The sequence below is a fragment of the Protobothrops mucrosquamatus genome, unplaced genomic scaffold (assembly GCF_001527695.2).
Source record: "Protobothrops mucrosquamatus isolate PMUCROS unplaced genomic scaffold, P.Mucros_1.0 scaffold3424, whole genome shotgun sequence".
Classification (NCBI taxonomy): Eukaryota; Metazoa; Chordata; class Lepidosauria; order Squamata; family Viperidae; genus Protobothrops; species Protobothrops mucrosquamatus.
The window spans coordinates 100903-114785 of record NW_015389405.1 but is presented as its reverse complement, the minus strand read 5'-3'; the positions used below and the strand labels follow the sequence as shown (position 1 = coordinate 114785).

General features: G+C 47.1%; 1 protein-coding gene across 1 annotated transcript; it reads right to left on the bottom strand.

The window, feature by feature from the left end:
- Positions 1-11435: 11435 nt before the first annotated feature.
- FZD10 (frizzled class receptor 10) lies at positions 11436-13199 on the bottom strand. Its single transcript, XM_015826991.1, has one exon. It carries the CDS (start codon positions 13197-13199, stop codon positions 11436-11438), a length of 1764 nt encoding a protein of 587 aa, XP_015682477.1.
- Positions 13200-13883: the final 684 nt, after the last annotated feature.

Here is a 13883-nt window from a genome sequence, read left to right as displayed (position 1 = left end):
AACCGGTCCGTGGCAGATCCAAAAGCCAGAGCTCGTGTAATACAGTGGAAATTAAAACAGAATTTTCCTGCCATTATCCCAAACAGCCTACTTAATAAGTTGGGTAATGAAAAAGAATAATTTATTACGGACTTGTGAGTTTTGACAGTTCTAAAAAGATATCCTTAGAGTTTTCTCCCCAAGGAAATAAGAGATGAAGCGAATTGCCAGGGTTTGGCATAATTTTTCTGTCTGTAGAATTTTGTTCAGGGGAAGTGTTTTTACGTCTTCCCGGACCTTCGGCCCTGCAACGTAACCTATTTTAGACTGGGATGCTTGGAATAATGTTCTTTTCAAACCCTCTTCACGAAAGGTTTCATTCCTTTCATATAGAGGTAGTAAGTCAATCAGAATAGAGCTGGAAGGGACCTTGGAGGTCTTCTAGTCCACCCCCTTGCTCAAGCAGGAGCCCCTATACCATTTCAGACAAGTGGCTGTCCAGTCTCTTCTTAAAAACCTCCAGTGATGGAGCACCCACAATTTCTGGAGACAAAGCTGTTCCACTGGTTAATTGTCCTCACTGTCAGGAAGTTTCTCCTTAATTCCAGGTTGCTTCTCTCCTTGATCAACTTCCAACCATTGTTTCTTGTCTTGCCCTCTGGTGCTTTGGAGAATAAATTGACCCCCTCTTCTTTGTGGCAGCCCCTCAAATAGTGGAATACGGCTATCATGTCCCCCCTAGTCCTTCTTTTCTCTAGACTAGCCAGACCCAAATCCTGCAACCGTTCTTCATGTATTTTAGTCTCCAGGCCTTTAAGAAAGAGAGAGAGAGAGAGAGAGGGAAAGAGAGAGGGAAAGAGAGAGAGAGAAAGAGAGGGAGAGAGAGGGGGGGAGAGAGAGAGAGGGGGGGAGGGAAAGAGAGGGAGAGAGAGAGAGAGAGAAAGAGAGAGGGAAAGAGAGAGTGAGAGAGAGGGAGGGAGGGAGGGAGGGAGAGAGGGAGAGAGAGAGAGGGAAAGAGGGAGAGAAAGAGAGAGAGAAAGAGAGGGAAAGAGAGAGAGACAGCGAGAGATAGACAGAGAGAGAGAAAGAGAGGGAAAGAGAGGGAAAGAGAGAGAGAGGGAGGGAAAGAGAGAGGGAGGGAGGGAGAGAGAGAGAGAGAGAGAGAGAGAAAGAGAGGGAAAGAGAGGGAGAGAAAGAGAGAGAGAGGGAGGGAAAGAGAGAGAGAGGGAGGGAAAGAGAGAGAGGGAAAGAGAGAGAGAGGGAGGGAGAGAGAGAGAGAGAGAGAGAGAGAGAGATGCCATACAGGAGGCAATGAATCCTAACATCTGGGGGTGGGTTTTCAAACAATACACACAGAGAAAAAGGTGTCCCTGCTGTTCTGCTTCCCTTTAAGTTATAAAAGTTCTGTTTTCACTTTGAAAATAGCTTTTTTTTTTTTTCAAACAACACGATCAAAGCAGCAGCGACTTTAAAAAGCGTGCCGAAACACCTTGTGTGCTTTCTCGAAAAAAAGACGCTGTACGTTGCCCGCAGGAACTGAGGGATGTGCATGCCACAGCCTCCCGGGACATGAAGGCTACAGCAGATACCAAAACAGGACAGGTGAGTTTTTGTGCACAGATCGAAAAAAAAAAGGACGGTCTCTTTGATATTGGGAAAGGAAGCGATTGAAGACCTAGCTGTCCCCCCCGGGGAGAACCTTCATGCTTTCGTTGGCTTTGGTTCAAAAGCAGCACATTTTTAGACCTGATGGAGGCTGAGGACCAACTTGGGAACATCTAACCAGGTGAAGAATTGGGGGTTAAAGGCCATTGCCTCTGCATCGGGGCTGTCTCGACTATATATCACGGGGTCACCTCATTTTGAACACAGTTCTACATCCCATAACATCTTTAGATTTTAGAGACTTGTGGTGGCATCTACCTGGGCTTCGTCAACTCTGAAAAAGCCCAGAAAAGGGAAAAACAAATTCTGTGTCCAAGATAACTTGCAGATACAGCTGTGGAGGTCACCAGGAGATGGGTTCAACTTGAAGACATTCTTATTGGTTTGATGGGAGCAGCTGGGCAGCAGAGGAAGACCATATAGTAGCAACTGTGAGAGGGACCTCGGAGTCCTAGTGGACAATCCCTTAAATATGAGCCAGCCGTGTGCTGCAGCTGCCAAAAAGGCCAACACAGTGCTAGGCTGCATTAACAGAGGGATAGAATCAAGATCATGTGAAGTGTTAATATCACTTTACAAGGCCTTGGTAAGGCCACACTTGGAATCCTGCATCCAGTTTTGGTCACCACGATGTAAAAAAGATGCTGAGACTCTAGAAAGAGTACAGAGAAGAGCAGCAAAGATGATCAGGGGACTGGAGACTAAAACATATAAGGAATGGCTGCTGGAATTGGGTATGTCTAGTTTAATGAAGAGAAGGACGAGGGGGGACAGGATAGCAGCCTTCCAATATCTCAGGGGCTGCCCCAAAGAAGAGGGAGTCAAGCTATTCTCCAAAGCGCCTGAAGGCAGGACAAGAAGCAACGGATGGAAACTAATCAAGGAGAGAAGCAACCTGGAACTAAGGAGAAACTTCCTGACAGTTAGAACAATTAACCAGTGGAACAACCTGCCTCCAGAAGCGATGAATGCTTCAACACTGGGAAGTTTTTAAGAAGAGACTGGACAGCCATTGGTCTGAAATGGTATAGGGATTCCTGCCTGAGCAGGGGCTGGACTAGATGACCTCCAAGGTCACTTCCAACTTTATTATTATTATTATTATTATTATTATTATTATTATTATTATTATTATTATTATTATTATTATTATTATTATTATTATTATTATTATTATTATTATTATTATTATTATTATTATTATTATTATTATTATTATATAGGACATTTGGGACCCCAAGCTAGATTAGGAAGTTGAAGAAACATCTGAGAAGAAGGCTGGTCCCAACCCTTTCCCTAACATTCCCCCCAAAACCAAGGATGTGATGGGTCCATGCATTCCTAAGAAGCTGAACAGGGCTAAATGCCCCCCCCTTATCTTACTGTGCAACGTGAGCTCAATCCCAAAGGTGCTTTTTTCAAGAGGCAACTGGACTTTCTTTGTTTCTCCTTGAAGACATTTCACTTCCCCTCCAAGAAGATTCTTCAGTTCTGGCTTTGTTCAGGGAAAAAAAACAACATTCTAGTGGCCTCTTGACCTGGACGACTGAGAAACAACAGTGGTTCACAAGCCAGGATTGATAGACTAATTATCCCTCCGTGGTTGGCGTCTGCCCTGAGCCGTTGACTGGCAAACCATAGCGGTTTAAGTGTTGAGTTGGTTGTGTTAGCCAGTCCTTATTGTACACAAAGAGATGTTTCTTCAACTTCCGAATCTAGCTTGAGATGTTCCCACGCTGCAATTATCTTTATTGTACGCCTGCAATAATTTTACTACTTCCGCATCCCACCCTCAGCTTCGTACCCCCCGCTAGCTATAATAATAATAATAATAATAATAATAATAATAATAATAATAATAATAATAATAATAATAATAATAATAATAATAATAATAATAATAATAATAATAATAATAATAATAAAGTTGGAAGGGACCTTGGAGGTCTTCTAGTCCAACCCCCTGCTCAGGCAGGAAACCCTATACCAGTGGTTCTCAACCTTTTTAATGCCGCAACCCCAACCGGTCGTAAGTCGAGGACTAAACCGGTCGTACGTCGAGGACTAAACCGGTCGTAAGTCGAGGACTAAACCAGTCGTAAGTCAAGGACTACCCAGCCGGTCGTAAGTCGAGGACTTTCCCTGCCCGGGAGCGCCGCGCATGCGTGGTTCCGCCCCCTGCGCCAGCCGAGGCATAGCTGGCAAGCAGCAGAGACGGAGCAGGCCGACCACCAGCTGGCCCAGCCCAAGGGAGGTAAGGAAAAATGGCGGACAAAAAAAATGGTGGACAGCGTTGCTTGGCGACCCCCGTGAAATGGTCGATCGACCCCAAATGGGGTCCCGACCCACAGGTTGAGAACCACTGCCCTATACCATTTCAGACAAACAGCTGTCCAGTCTCTTCTTAAAAACTTCCAGTGTTGGAGCATTCACCACTTCTGGAGGCAGGTACATATCATTATGTAAAGCCAACCTGAACAGGTGGGGTTCTTTCTCTCCTATTTGAAGCATCCCTGGAAAGGTGACACAATTGCCCTTGTTCCACCACACTCACCTGTTTCATTTGAGAGCTTTTTTTTTTTTTTTACCCAAAGCAAACCAGTTTGGTGAGAGACTTCCTATCAATTTGGAGGGGGGGGGGGAGAGTAACACGGCTTAAACAAATGCAAAAATCTCTTTTTTCTCACCACCGCTCCCTCCCTTTCCAGTTCTCCCACTGATCTGTGAGAGAATAGCCCGAAACTATTGTATGGGGTTACTCTCTGTTGCCTGAGAAAGGAAGGAAGGAAGGGAATTTTCTCTTTGTAGTTAAGCAAGGAAGTAACAATGCAACAGCTGGGATGTGAGCTACCCCCCCCCTGTAAGGAATGAGCATCCCTCTTGAGGGATTAGGATGGCTTTGTGGACGTTATAGAAACGTTCCTTGGTGCCCAATTGGTCCTGATCAGCTGGAGACCTCCAGGATTTAAGAATTAGGGGTGACATGATAGCAGCCCCCCAAAATACCAGGGGCTGCCACAGAGAAGATGGGGTCAACCTAACCTCCAAAGCCCCTGAGGGCAGGACAAGAAGCAACGGATGGACACTGATCAAGGAGAGAAGCCACCTGGAACTAAGGAGAAACTTCCTGACAGTGAGGACAATTAACCAGTGGAACGGCTTGCCACCAGAAATCGTGGGCGCTCCACCGCTGGAGGTTTTTAAGGAGAGATTGAACAACCAGTTGTCTGAAATGGTATGGGGTTTCCTGCCTGAGCAGGGGGTTGGTCTAGAAGACCTCCAAGGCCCAACTCCCAACTCTGTTGTTCTGCTCTGCATAGCGTTCTCTTAGTTATCAGTGTCTCAGATTTCATTCTTAATTTCCAAGCTCCCTAAATTTGGTCCACGTGACCGTGGGGATGCCGCAGCAGTCATAAGTGCGAGGACTGGCCGTAAGGCACCGTTCAGCGTTGCTGTCACTTTGAACCGTTGTACGTGGGAGGACCTGTTATAAGTCACTTTTTCCTAGTGCCGCTCTAACTTCGAATGTCACAAATGCGAGGACTGAGTTGTTTGTAAGTCTAGGACAGGGGTTCCCAACCGGGGGTGCGAGACGATATTCCAGAAACTCAGGTTTTCCAAATTATAGTTGTAACGCATCGTTCATTGCCATTATTTTGAACTTGTGTAAGGGGTGCGAGAAGATATCAGAAGCGTTCTAGGGGTATAGAAAAGGTTGGGAACCGCTGATCTAGGAGATCTGTAGGCTAAGGCAGGATTTGCTCCCTACGTCCTTCGGTGATTGTGTTTGCACACCATGCTAAACCAGAATGTTTAAACCAAGAGCTGTGCGGATTACAGAATGCTAAACTCTGTTCCCCAAGGAAAGAGATTTGGCTTTCCAAAATTATTGCACCCATGCATGCATTTTGGGGGGGGGTGGATGGAGGGGATGTGGGACCCCCCTCCCCAGCCAAACATCACTACCCCCCCAGTGTGCTTTCCGTTCACTTCGGTACCATCTCTGTTTCTCCCTCATCCTCCTTGCACTATTGTTCCTACTTACTCACTGTAGCCCAGAGACAATGGACTAGCGACTTGTTCATAGCTAGCAGAGCCTGGCTGATTTAATTCTCTCCCTCCCTCCCCCCCCCCAATCCAGTTGCAGGATTAGGATGGAGGGGGGTTGGGGGGGTTGAGAAGGGAGCCCTAGCAAAGGGGGGTTGGAGAAGGAAGCTTAGCTGGGTAGACACACACCCTCCCACCCCTTGCAAAGCGGGGGCTATTTCCCTTTTCTGCTTTCAGATGCCTCTTCAAAGGGTTTCCTGCCAGCCTGGTGTCTGCAAACTCATTTGGAGTCAAAAGCTTCTGGTCTTAGGTCCTCTGGAGGAGGAGGAGGAGGAGGAGGAGGAGGAGGAGGAAGGAGTGGAGGGGGAAGGGGGAAGGAGAAAGAGGAAGAAGAGGAGGAGGAGGAAATGAGGGAGAAGAAGAAAAAGATGAAGAGGAGAAAAAGAGGAGGAGGAGGAGAAAGGAATGGAGGGGGAAGGGGGGAGGAGAAAGAGGAAGAAGAGGAGGAGATGAGGGAGAAGAAGAAAAAGATGAAGAAGAGAAAAAAGAGGAAGAGGAGGGGAAGAAAAGGAGAAACAGGAGGAGGAGGAGGAGGAAGGAGTGGAGGGGGAAGGGGAAAGGGGAAAGAGGAAGAAGAGGAGGAGGAGGAGATGAGGGAGAAGAAGAAAAAGAGGAAGAAGAGGAGAAAAAAGAGGAAGAGGAGGAGGAGGAATGGAGGGGGAAGGAGAAAGAGGAAGAAGAGGAGGAGGAGGAGATGAGGGAGAAGAAGAAAAAGATGAAGAAGAGGAGAAAAAGAGGAAGAGGAGGAGGAGGAATGAAGGGGGAAGGGGGGAAGAGAAAGAGGAAGAAGAGGAGGAGGAGGAGATGAGGGAGGAGAAGAAAAAGAAGAGAAANAAAAAGAGGAAGAGGAGGGGAAGAAAAGGAGAAACAGGAGGAGGAGGAGGAGGAAGGAGTGGAGGGGGAAGGGGGAAGGAGAAAGAGGAAGAAGAGGAGGAGGAGGAGATGAGGGAGAAGAAGAAAAAGATGAAGAAGAGGAGAAAAAGAGGAAGAGGAGGAGGAGGAATGAAGGGGGAAGGGGGGAAGAGAAAGAGGAAGAAGAGGAGGAGGAGGAGATGAGGGAGGAGAAGAAAAAGAAGAGAAAAAAGAGGAAGAGGAAGAAAAAAGGAGAAAGAAGAGTGGAGGGGGAAGGGGGGAGGAGGAAGAGGAGATGAGGGAGAATAAAAGGAAGAGGTGAAAAAAGAGGAAGAGAAGGAAGAAAAAGAGGAGAAATAGGGGAGGGAGCAGGGGGGAGGAGGAGGAATGGAGGAAGAAAGTTTCTTTGAAATTACTGATCTGAATACTTGGCATTTCAATTAACCCATCTTGGCTTTTTTTTTAGCAAGCTAATCAGGGTCAGTATTGGTCAGGGGTCGGACGGGGAACCACTTGGAGATCTCCAAGCTGTAGGCTGGATCAGCGAGTAGAAAAAGAAAGACAAAAAGAAAAGAAAACTAGGCCCGCATGTCAGTTTCTGGGCGGCTCCTCCAAGCCTTGCCGAGTCACTTGGGCGGTGCGCTTCTGTTTTAAGCCAGCCAAGAAGCCATCCGGAACTTCATGAGGTCATGCACCTTGCGACACCGGCTGGAAGATGGGCCGGGAGCCAGAGAGCCTCTGCGGGGTCTCTGCAGCATCCCCGATGATCCCTAGCTTGTCTTGAAATATCTCCAGCCCAAAATATCTGATGCTGTCGGTTTCAGAGCAGGTACAGCGAGGAGGTTTTGAAGGGTGTATTTAGGCATAAAAAGGAGATAATTGGAGGTGGAGGCAGATAATTGTGGTGTGAATCTGGATTCATTTAACAACCAGGTTATCAACTTAAGGGCAATGGTTCATTTAGCAACCGTGTCGGGTAAGGTCATAAAATGGGGCAAAATTCACTTGTCTCACTTAGCAACAGAAATTTTGGGCTCAGATGTGCTAAGTTGAGGACTACCAGTATTTTTCTATCTCTCCATCTTTCATATCCAGCTATATCTATCATATCTATCAAGCATCTCTCTCTCTCTCTCTCTCTCTGTCTGTTTCTCTTTCTTTCTCTTTTTCTCTCTGTCTCTCTTTCTTTCTCTCTCTCTTTCTTTCTCTGTCTCTCTTTCTCTCTCTCTCTCTCTCTCTCTGTCTGTCTGTCTGTCTCTCTCTCTGTTTCTCTCTTTCTTTCTCTTTCTCTTTCTCTCTCTTTCTCTCTCTGTCTCTCTGTCTCTTTCTTTCTCTTTCTCTGTCTCTTTCTCTCTCTGTCTCTCTCTCTCTGTCTGTCTGTCTCTCTCTCTCTTCCTCCCTTCCTCTAGTTTAAAAATGTCTTGTGGTTGCTATGATTTGATCAGGGGAAAAAGAAGCTGGCATCAGATGTCCAAAGTTTAAAAAGTTCTAAGGTAGACTCTGAACACACGCTGAGAGCCATTATTGTCCCCAGCTTCCCCCATTCTGTGTGTGTTGTGTGTGTGTTTGTGTGTGTGTTCCCTGCTCTCAGTTCCTCTCCCATTGACAACAGAGAGGATTGTGCAATTTCTAAAGCTCTGGCCTTGTTCTGAGAACTGAGGACCTTTTTGTGATGCAAATGAAATTAACTCAGTCCTTGTTAGATTCTTTCTTTCTTTCTTTCTTTCTTTCTTTCTTTCTTTCTTTCTTTCTTTCTTTCTTTCTTTCTTTCTTTCTTTCTTTCTTTCTTTCTTTCTTTCTTTCTTTTCTTTCTTTCTTTCTTTCTTTCCACCCTAATCCACTTTGGGGTGCAAGAGGGAGGGAATGGCAAACACAAACTACATAGAGGGGGATTTTATTCCAGAAGAGGAAATGAGATTCTCTTCTTTTTAAGGACCCTTTTTATCCCCGACAAAAAAGAAATGATGAGAAATTGTCCAAGGGGGGTGACCTCTCTCATCATCCACACACCAAAAATAGTGATTTTTATTATTTTAAAAGCTCCCAAACATATTCAAGGAAACAGTCAAGAATTAGGAAAAGTACTTTCCCTATATGCAGTATATTATTTCATACTATTTGATATGATGTATATCATCTATTTCATTCACACACAAACACACACGTATTGTATTGTATTATTATTTATCAAACTTGCATGCTGCCCATCTCACCAGAGATGATTCTAGACAGCTTACAGATATTATAAATTGACAATTAGATTATACAATTCGCTGCATAGACAAGGTATGTGTGTGTGTGTGTGTGTGTGTATAATACACACACACACACACACACACACATACAGTGGTGGGATGTGAACAACCGGTTCTCTGTGTGGATGCCGCTTCTGGAACTCCATTCTGGGCCTGGGCAACAAAAAATTAGCTACCGGTTCTGCTGAAGTGGTGCGAGCTGGCTGAATCCCACCACTGTATACTCTCTCTCTCTCTCTCTCTCTCTCTCTCTCTCACACACACACACACACACACACACACACACACACACCAATATATTGTATGTGTCTATGGTATATATGAAATATACACACACATACATATATATATTGATATACATCAATATACAATATATTGTATGTGTCTATGGTATACATGAAATACATACACACACATATATATTGATATACATCAATATACAATACAATATATTGTATGTCTATGGTATACATGAAATACACACACACATACATATATATATTGATATACATCAATATACAATACAATATATTGTATGTGTCTATCTATGGTATACATGAAATACACACACACACATATATATATTGATATACATCAATATACAATACAATATATTGTATGTGTCTATGGTATAGATGAAATACACACACACACACACACACACACATGCTCTGACGATGTTGGCAGACGAAAGCTTAGTATTTGTATTAAACAGTCTTTTGGTTTAATGTTATCCTGGTGCTCGAACTGAGCAAGGGGTTGGGCTAGAAGATCTCCAAGGTCCCTTCTAATTCTGTTATTCTGTTCTGTTCTCCAAAGCACCGGAAGGCAGGAGAAGAAGCAACGGATGGAAACTAATGAAGGAGAGAAGCAACCTAGAACGAAGGAGAAACTTCCTAAAGGTGAGAACAATTAACCAATGGAACAACTTGCTTCCAGAAGTTGTGGGACGCTCCAGACATTTTCTCCCTTCCTTTAAAAGAGCTGGACTAGCAGTCCGGCCACTTCACCACCCTGGCATGTTCTGAATGCCAGCAAATTGGTGCCAACCTGCTTTGGCATTCACCTGGTCACCAACCCACCCACCCACCCGGCCTCCCCCAAATGACAGAATGCTTTATCAAACTAAAAGCCATGTTGTTTTATTTCTCTTTCTCTCTCGACATGTTTTAATAAAACAGGGCATGAAAAATAGCCATATATTACAAATAGAGAAAGCTAGATATAGACACAGCAGGCACACACCCCTGTGCCCTGGTTTCCCTTTGGGGATGGAGGGGGTGGAGGAAAACGGGGAGTGTTTCCTTGATCTATTCATGGACAGAATCTATTTAACAATGGAAAAGAGTCAATAAGCTCCTTTGGATTCTTTTCAGTGGCTGGCCCTCCCTCCCTCCTTCTCCAAACGTGTCCGATTTCCATTAAAAAGCCACAAAGTGTAACTCTGAAGGGTTCCTAGGGACTAGAACCCCTCTGTTCTTTTGTTAAAGATTCCCTTCTGTTGCTTTTATGTCTGGAAACTTGTTTCGTATTTCAAGGCATAGGTCTGGGATGTGGGGGAGGGAGCAAAGGGACGAAAAGCAGGAAAAACTGTATTGCACATTATTTTTTGCAGAAGAGACCATTTTAAGAGACCATCTTGCATGTAAAAGGCTTTTTTTTAAATAATAATAATAATAATAATGAGGATCTGCTTTGGAAAGATTTCAGGGTGAATGCAGACTTCTGTTTCTCTCTGATCTGGTTGCTTCCCTAAACATTCTCTTTTCAAGTTTTCTCTTTTCTTAAAAAAAATAGTTCTACAAATACAGTACTTATATCTAAAGGGTTAGAAATCTAAAGCAAACCATATTCCAATATTTACAAGTCAGAACACCAAGTTTTTCAACCACAGAAGGCTGGCCAAACAATCAACAGAGGAAGGAAGGAAGGAAGGAAGGAAGGAAGGAAGGAAGGAAGGAAGGAAGGAAGGAAGGAAGAAGTTTCTTTATTAAAAGTTTTCCAAAGCATGTAAAAACTTGGAAGCTAAGAGAGGAGAGGGAGAGAAGGAAGGAAGGAAGGAAGGAAGGAAGGAAGGAAGGAAGGAAGGAAGGAAGGAAGGAAGGAAGGAAGGAAGAAGTTTTTTTATTAAAAGTTTTTCAAAGCATGTAAAAACTTGGAAGCTAAGAGAGAAGAGGGAGGGAAGAAGGAAAGAAGGAAGATTTTTTAATTAAAGTTTTTCAAAGCATGTAAAACTAGCAAACTAAGAGAGGAGAGAGAAAAGAAAAAAGATAGATAGATAGATAGATAGATAGATAGATAGATAGATAGATAGATAGATAGATAGATAGATAGATAGATAGATGTGCTTATGTTTGTTTAACATTTGAGGCACTATTTTTTTTCCCCCATCTCCTGATCTTGAATTTTAAGATTTCAACTCTCTTAATTGCTGTTTGCTAAGACAACAGAGGTTCTAAAAACATTTTTAAAAAAAAAAAAAAAAGTAGTCCTGAATGCTATGGCGATTGGGAATCTCTTTCTGTTGCTTTCCAAATATTCTGAGTCATATTATTAAGATCTTGTGGTCCACTGTGGTCACACACAGGTTGGAGGTTGCAAAGCCGGCTCGTACTTTGCATGATGAACTTTGGGCAAGGGCTGGGACTTTTTGTAAAGACCCCCACTCGCCCCCATGCTGGCGGATTTCCTCCGAGTCCTGTTCTTGATCCTCCGGCTACAAACCCCTTGCCAGGATTGCAGAGTTTTGGATGTCCAAATCCAGACCCCGCTGGTGATGCCCACCACCAGCAACATAAAGATCTTAACCATAAAGATCTCCACGGCTGGAACAGAGTCGCTCATGGTGCAGTCCAGGTGCTTGGTGTGAGTGTTGACCTTGCATTTTTGCTGGGTGGCCAAAATCTTCCAGTAATCCATGTTCAACCTTTCGTAAAAGTAGCAAGCGATGACACAGGTGGCCGGCACGGTATACAAGACGGAGAAGACACCGATTCTCACCATGAGCTTCTCCAGTTTGTCGGTGTTTTCCCCGCCGGTTTTCATCACCCTCCTGATGTGGAAGAGGGCCACAAAGCCTGAAAGGATGAAGGAGGTCCCCAGAACGAGATAGCAAGCCAGAGGGACCAGCACGAAGCCGGTCAGCGCATTGACGTCCATGCTGCCCACATAACACAAGCCCGTCAACTCATCGCCTGCAACCCGGCGCATGACTAGGATCATAATAGTCTTAACCGCAGGGATGGCCCAGGCCACCAAGTGGAAGTAGCTGCTGTTGGCTTCAATGGCCTCGTGGCCCCATTTCTTCCCCGCGGCCAGGAACCAAGTCAGAGTCAGGATCACCCACCACAAGGAGCTGGCCATGCCGAAGTAGTAGAGGACCAGGAAGACCAAGGTACACCCCGTGCTCTCCAGACCTTCTTGAATGACGTAGAGTTGGCCACTGTCTCGGTTGCAGGCGACGTTTTCCGCCCCGGAAAAGAGGCGGACGATGTAGCCCACGGAGTAGACGCAGTAGCACATGGAGAGGAAGATGATGGGCCTCTCCGGGTACTTGAAGCGCTGGGGGTCGATCAGGAAGGTCAGGACGGTGAAGGCGCTGGAGAAGAAGCAGAGGATGGACCAGACGGCCATCCAGATGACCGCAAACTGCTTGTCCTCCCAGCTCCAGTAGACGTCCACCCCGGAGGCGCAGAGAGGAGCGCAGGAACCGCTCTTCTCCACGTGGTGGAACTTCCCGGGATTCTCGCAGGAGAGCCGGCCCAGCCCGTCCTTCTGCTGGGTCAGGTCGTGACCCGCGCTGTGGGGCCTCTGGGGCCAGAGCATGGGAGGGAGCATGCTGGATCCCCGGGGCGGTTCCTCGGAGCCATTGCTGGGGGCTTCCATGCACAGATAGTTGGGGTCGTTTTTGTTGGGCAGCTTGCTGCAATCCAAGGAGTCGGGCCACCTGAAGTTGAACTGCTCCATAATGGGCGAGCACTTGAGCCGGGCCTGCTCGCACATCACCCGGCAGGCCGGGATGGGCGTGGACACCTGCTCGGTGCACATGGGGGCGTAGAGGGAGCAGAGGAAGAATTTGAGGTGGCCGTGGCAGCCGTACTCCACCAAGGGGGCGAACTCGTGCAGTTGGATGGCCGCGTCCTGCTGGTCCTCGTGGCCCATTAGGTTGGGCATGCGGGTCATGTTGTACCCAATGTCTTTGCACATGGGGATCTCGATGGGTTGGCACCGGCCGTCGCCGGGACGGTCGGGATCGATGGAGCTGATGCCGAAACAGGAGCAGACCAGATGCAGCACCACCCCCAGAGTCGGTCTGGAGCTCCGCCGCCGCCTGGAGCTCATGGTGGCCAACTCGGAAGCTGCCCCGACGCTCCGCGGAACCCCCCACCCCCCAAGCTCTGCTGGTGGCGATGGCGGGAGGGCAAGACGCAGGAGTGGGTCAGATCACGGGCACCCCGGGCCTCCAGCTCTCCCCCGAAGCCCCCTCCAGAAAGGGCTCGATCCGCATCCAATCTGGCTCCATGGCAATCGCGGCGCCTTCGAATCCCCACCTCAAAACAAAGCTTCGAAAAGTCCGCTCACTTCCACCAAAAGCGTGGCGTTCCCACGCTCGTCCGGCTCCGCCGCCCGGGTTGGGGTCTCAAGCTGCGTCGGGCCGGGGGAGAGGAAGCGGACCTGCGCCTCTCGCGGCGCTCCATGCACGGGGTGACTTACAGCCCTTTAGCTCGGCATGCCGGGGACCGTTTCCAAAATCTTCCACGCCGCCCTCGCTCGCCGGCAACCGGGGAAGCTGGATGCGAATCTCCCTCTTCTCTGCAGATCCCGGGGGGGGGGGGTGGATCGCTCGAGGGGATCCGCTGCCCTCGTGCTGGCCAGCTCCTTTGCTTTCCCGGACCGGCTGCGGGCGTCCTCTCCAGTTGCTTCTGCTGAGCTTCTGCTCCGAGAAGTCGGGCGCGCTCCGCTGACTTTGCGTCTCCGCCCCCCTCGGTTGGAGAAGGAGGGCTCGGCCAGGCTGGGTGGGTGGGT

Coding starts and splice junctions, on each gene's coding strand:
- FZD10 (XM_015826991.1), bottom strand. CDS start 13,199: ATGAGCTCCAGGCGGCGGCGGAGCTCCAGACCGACTCTGGGGGTGGTG.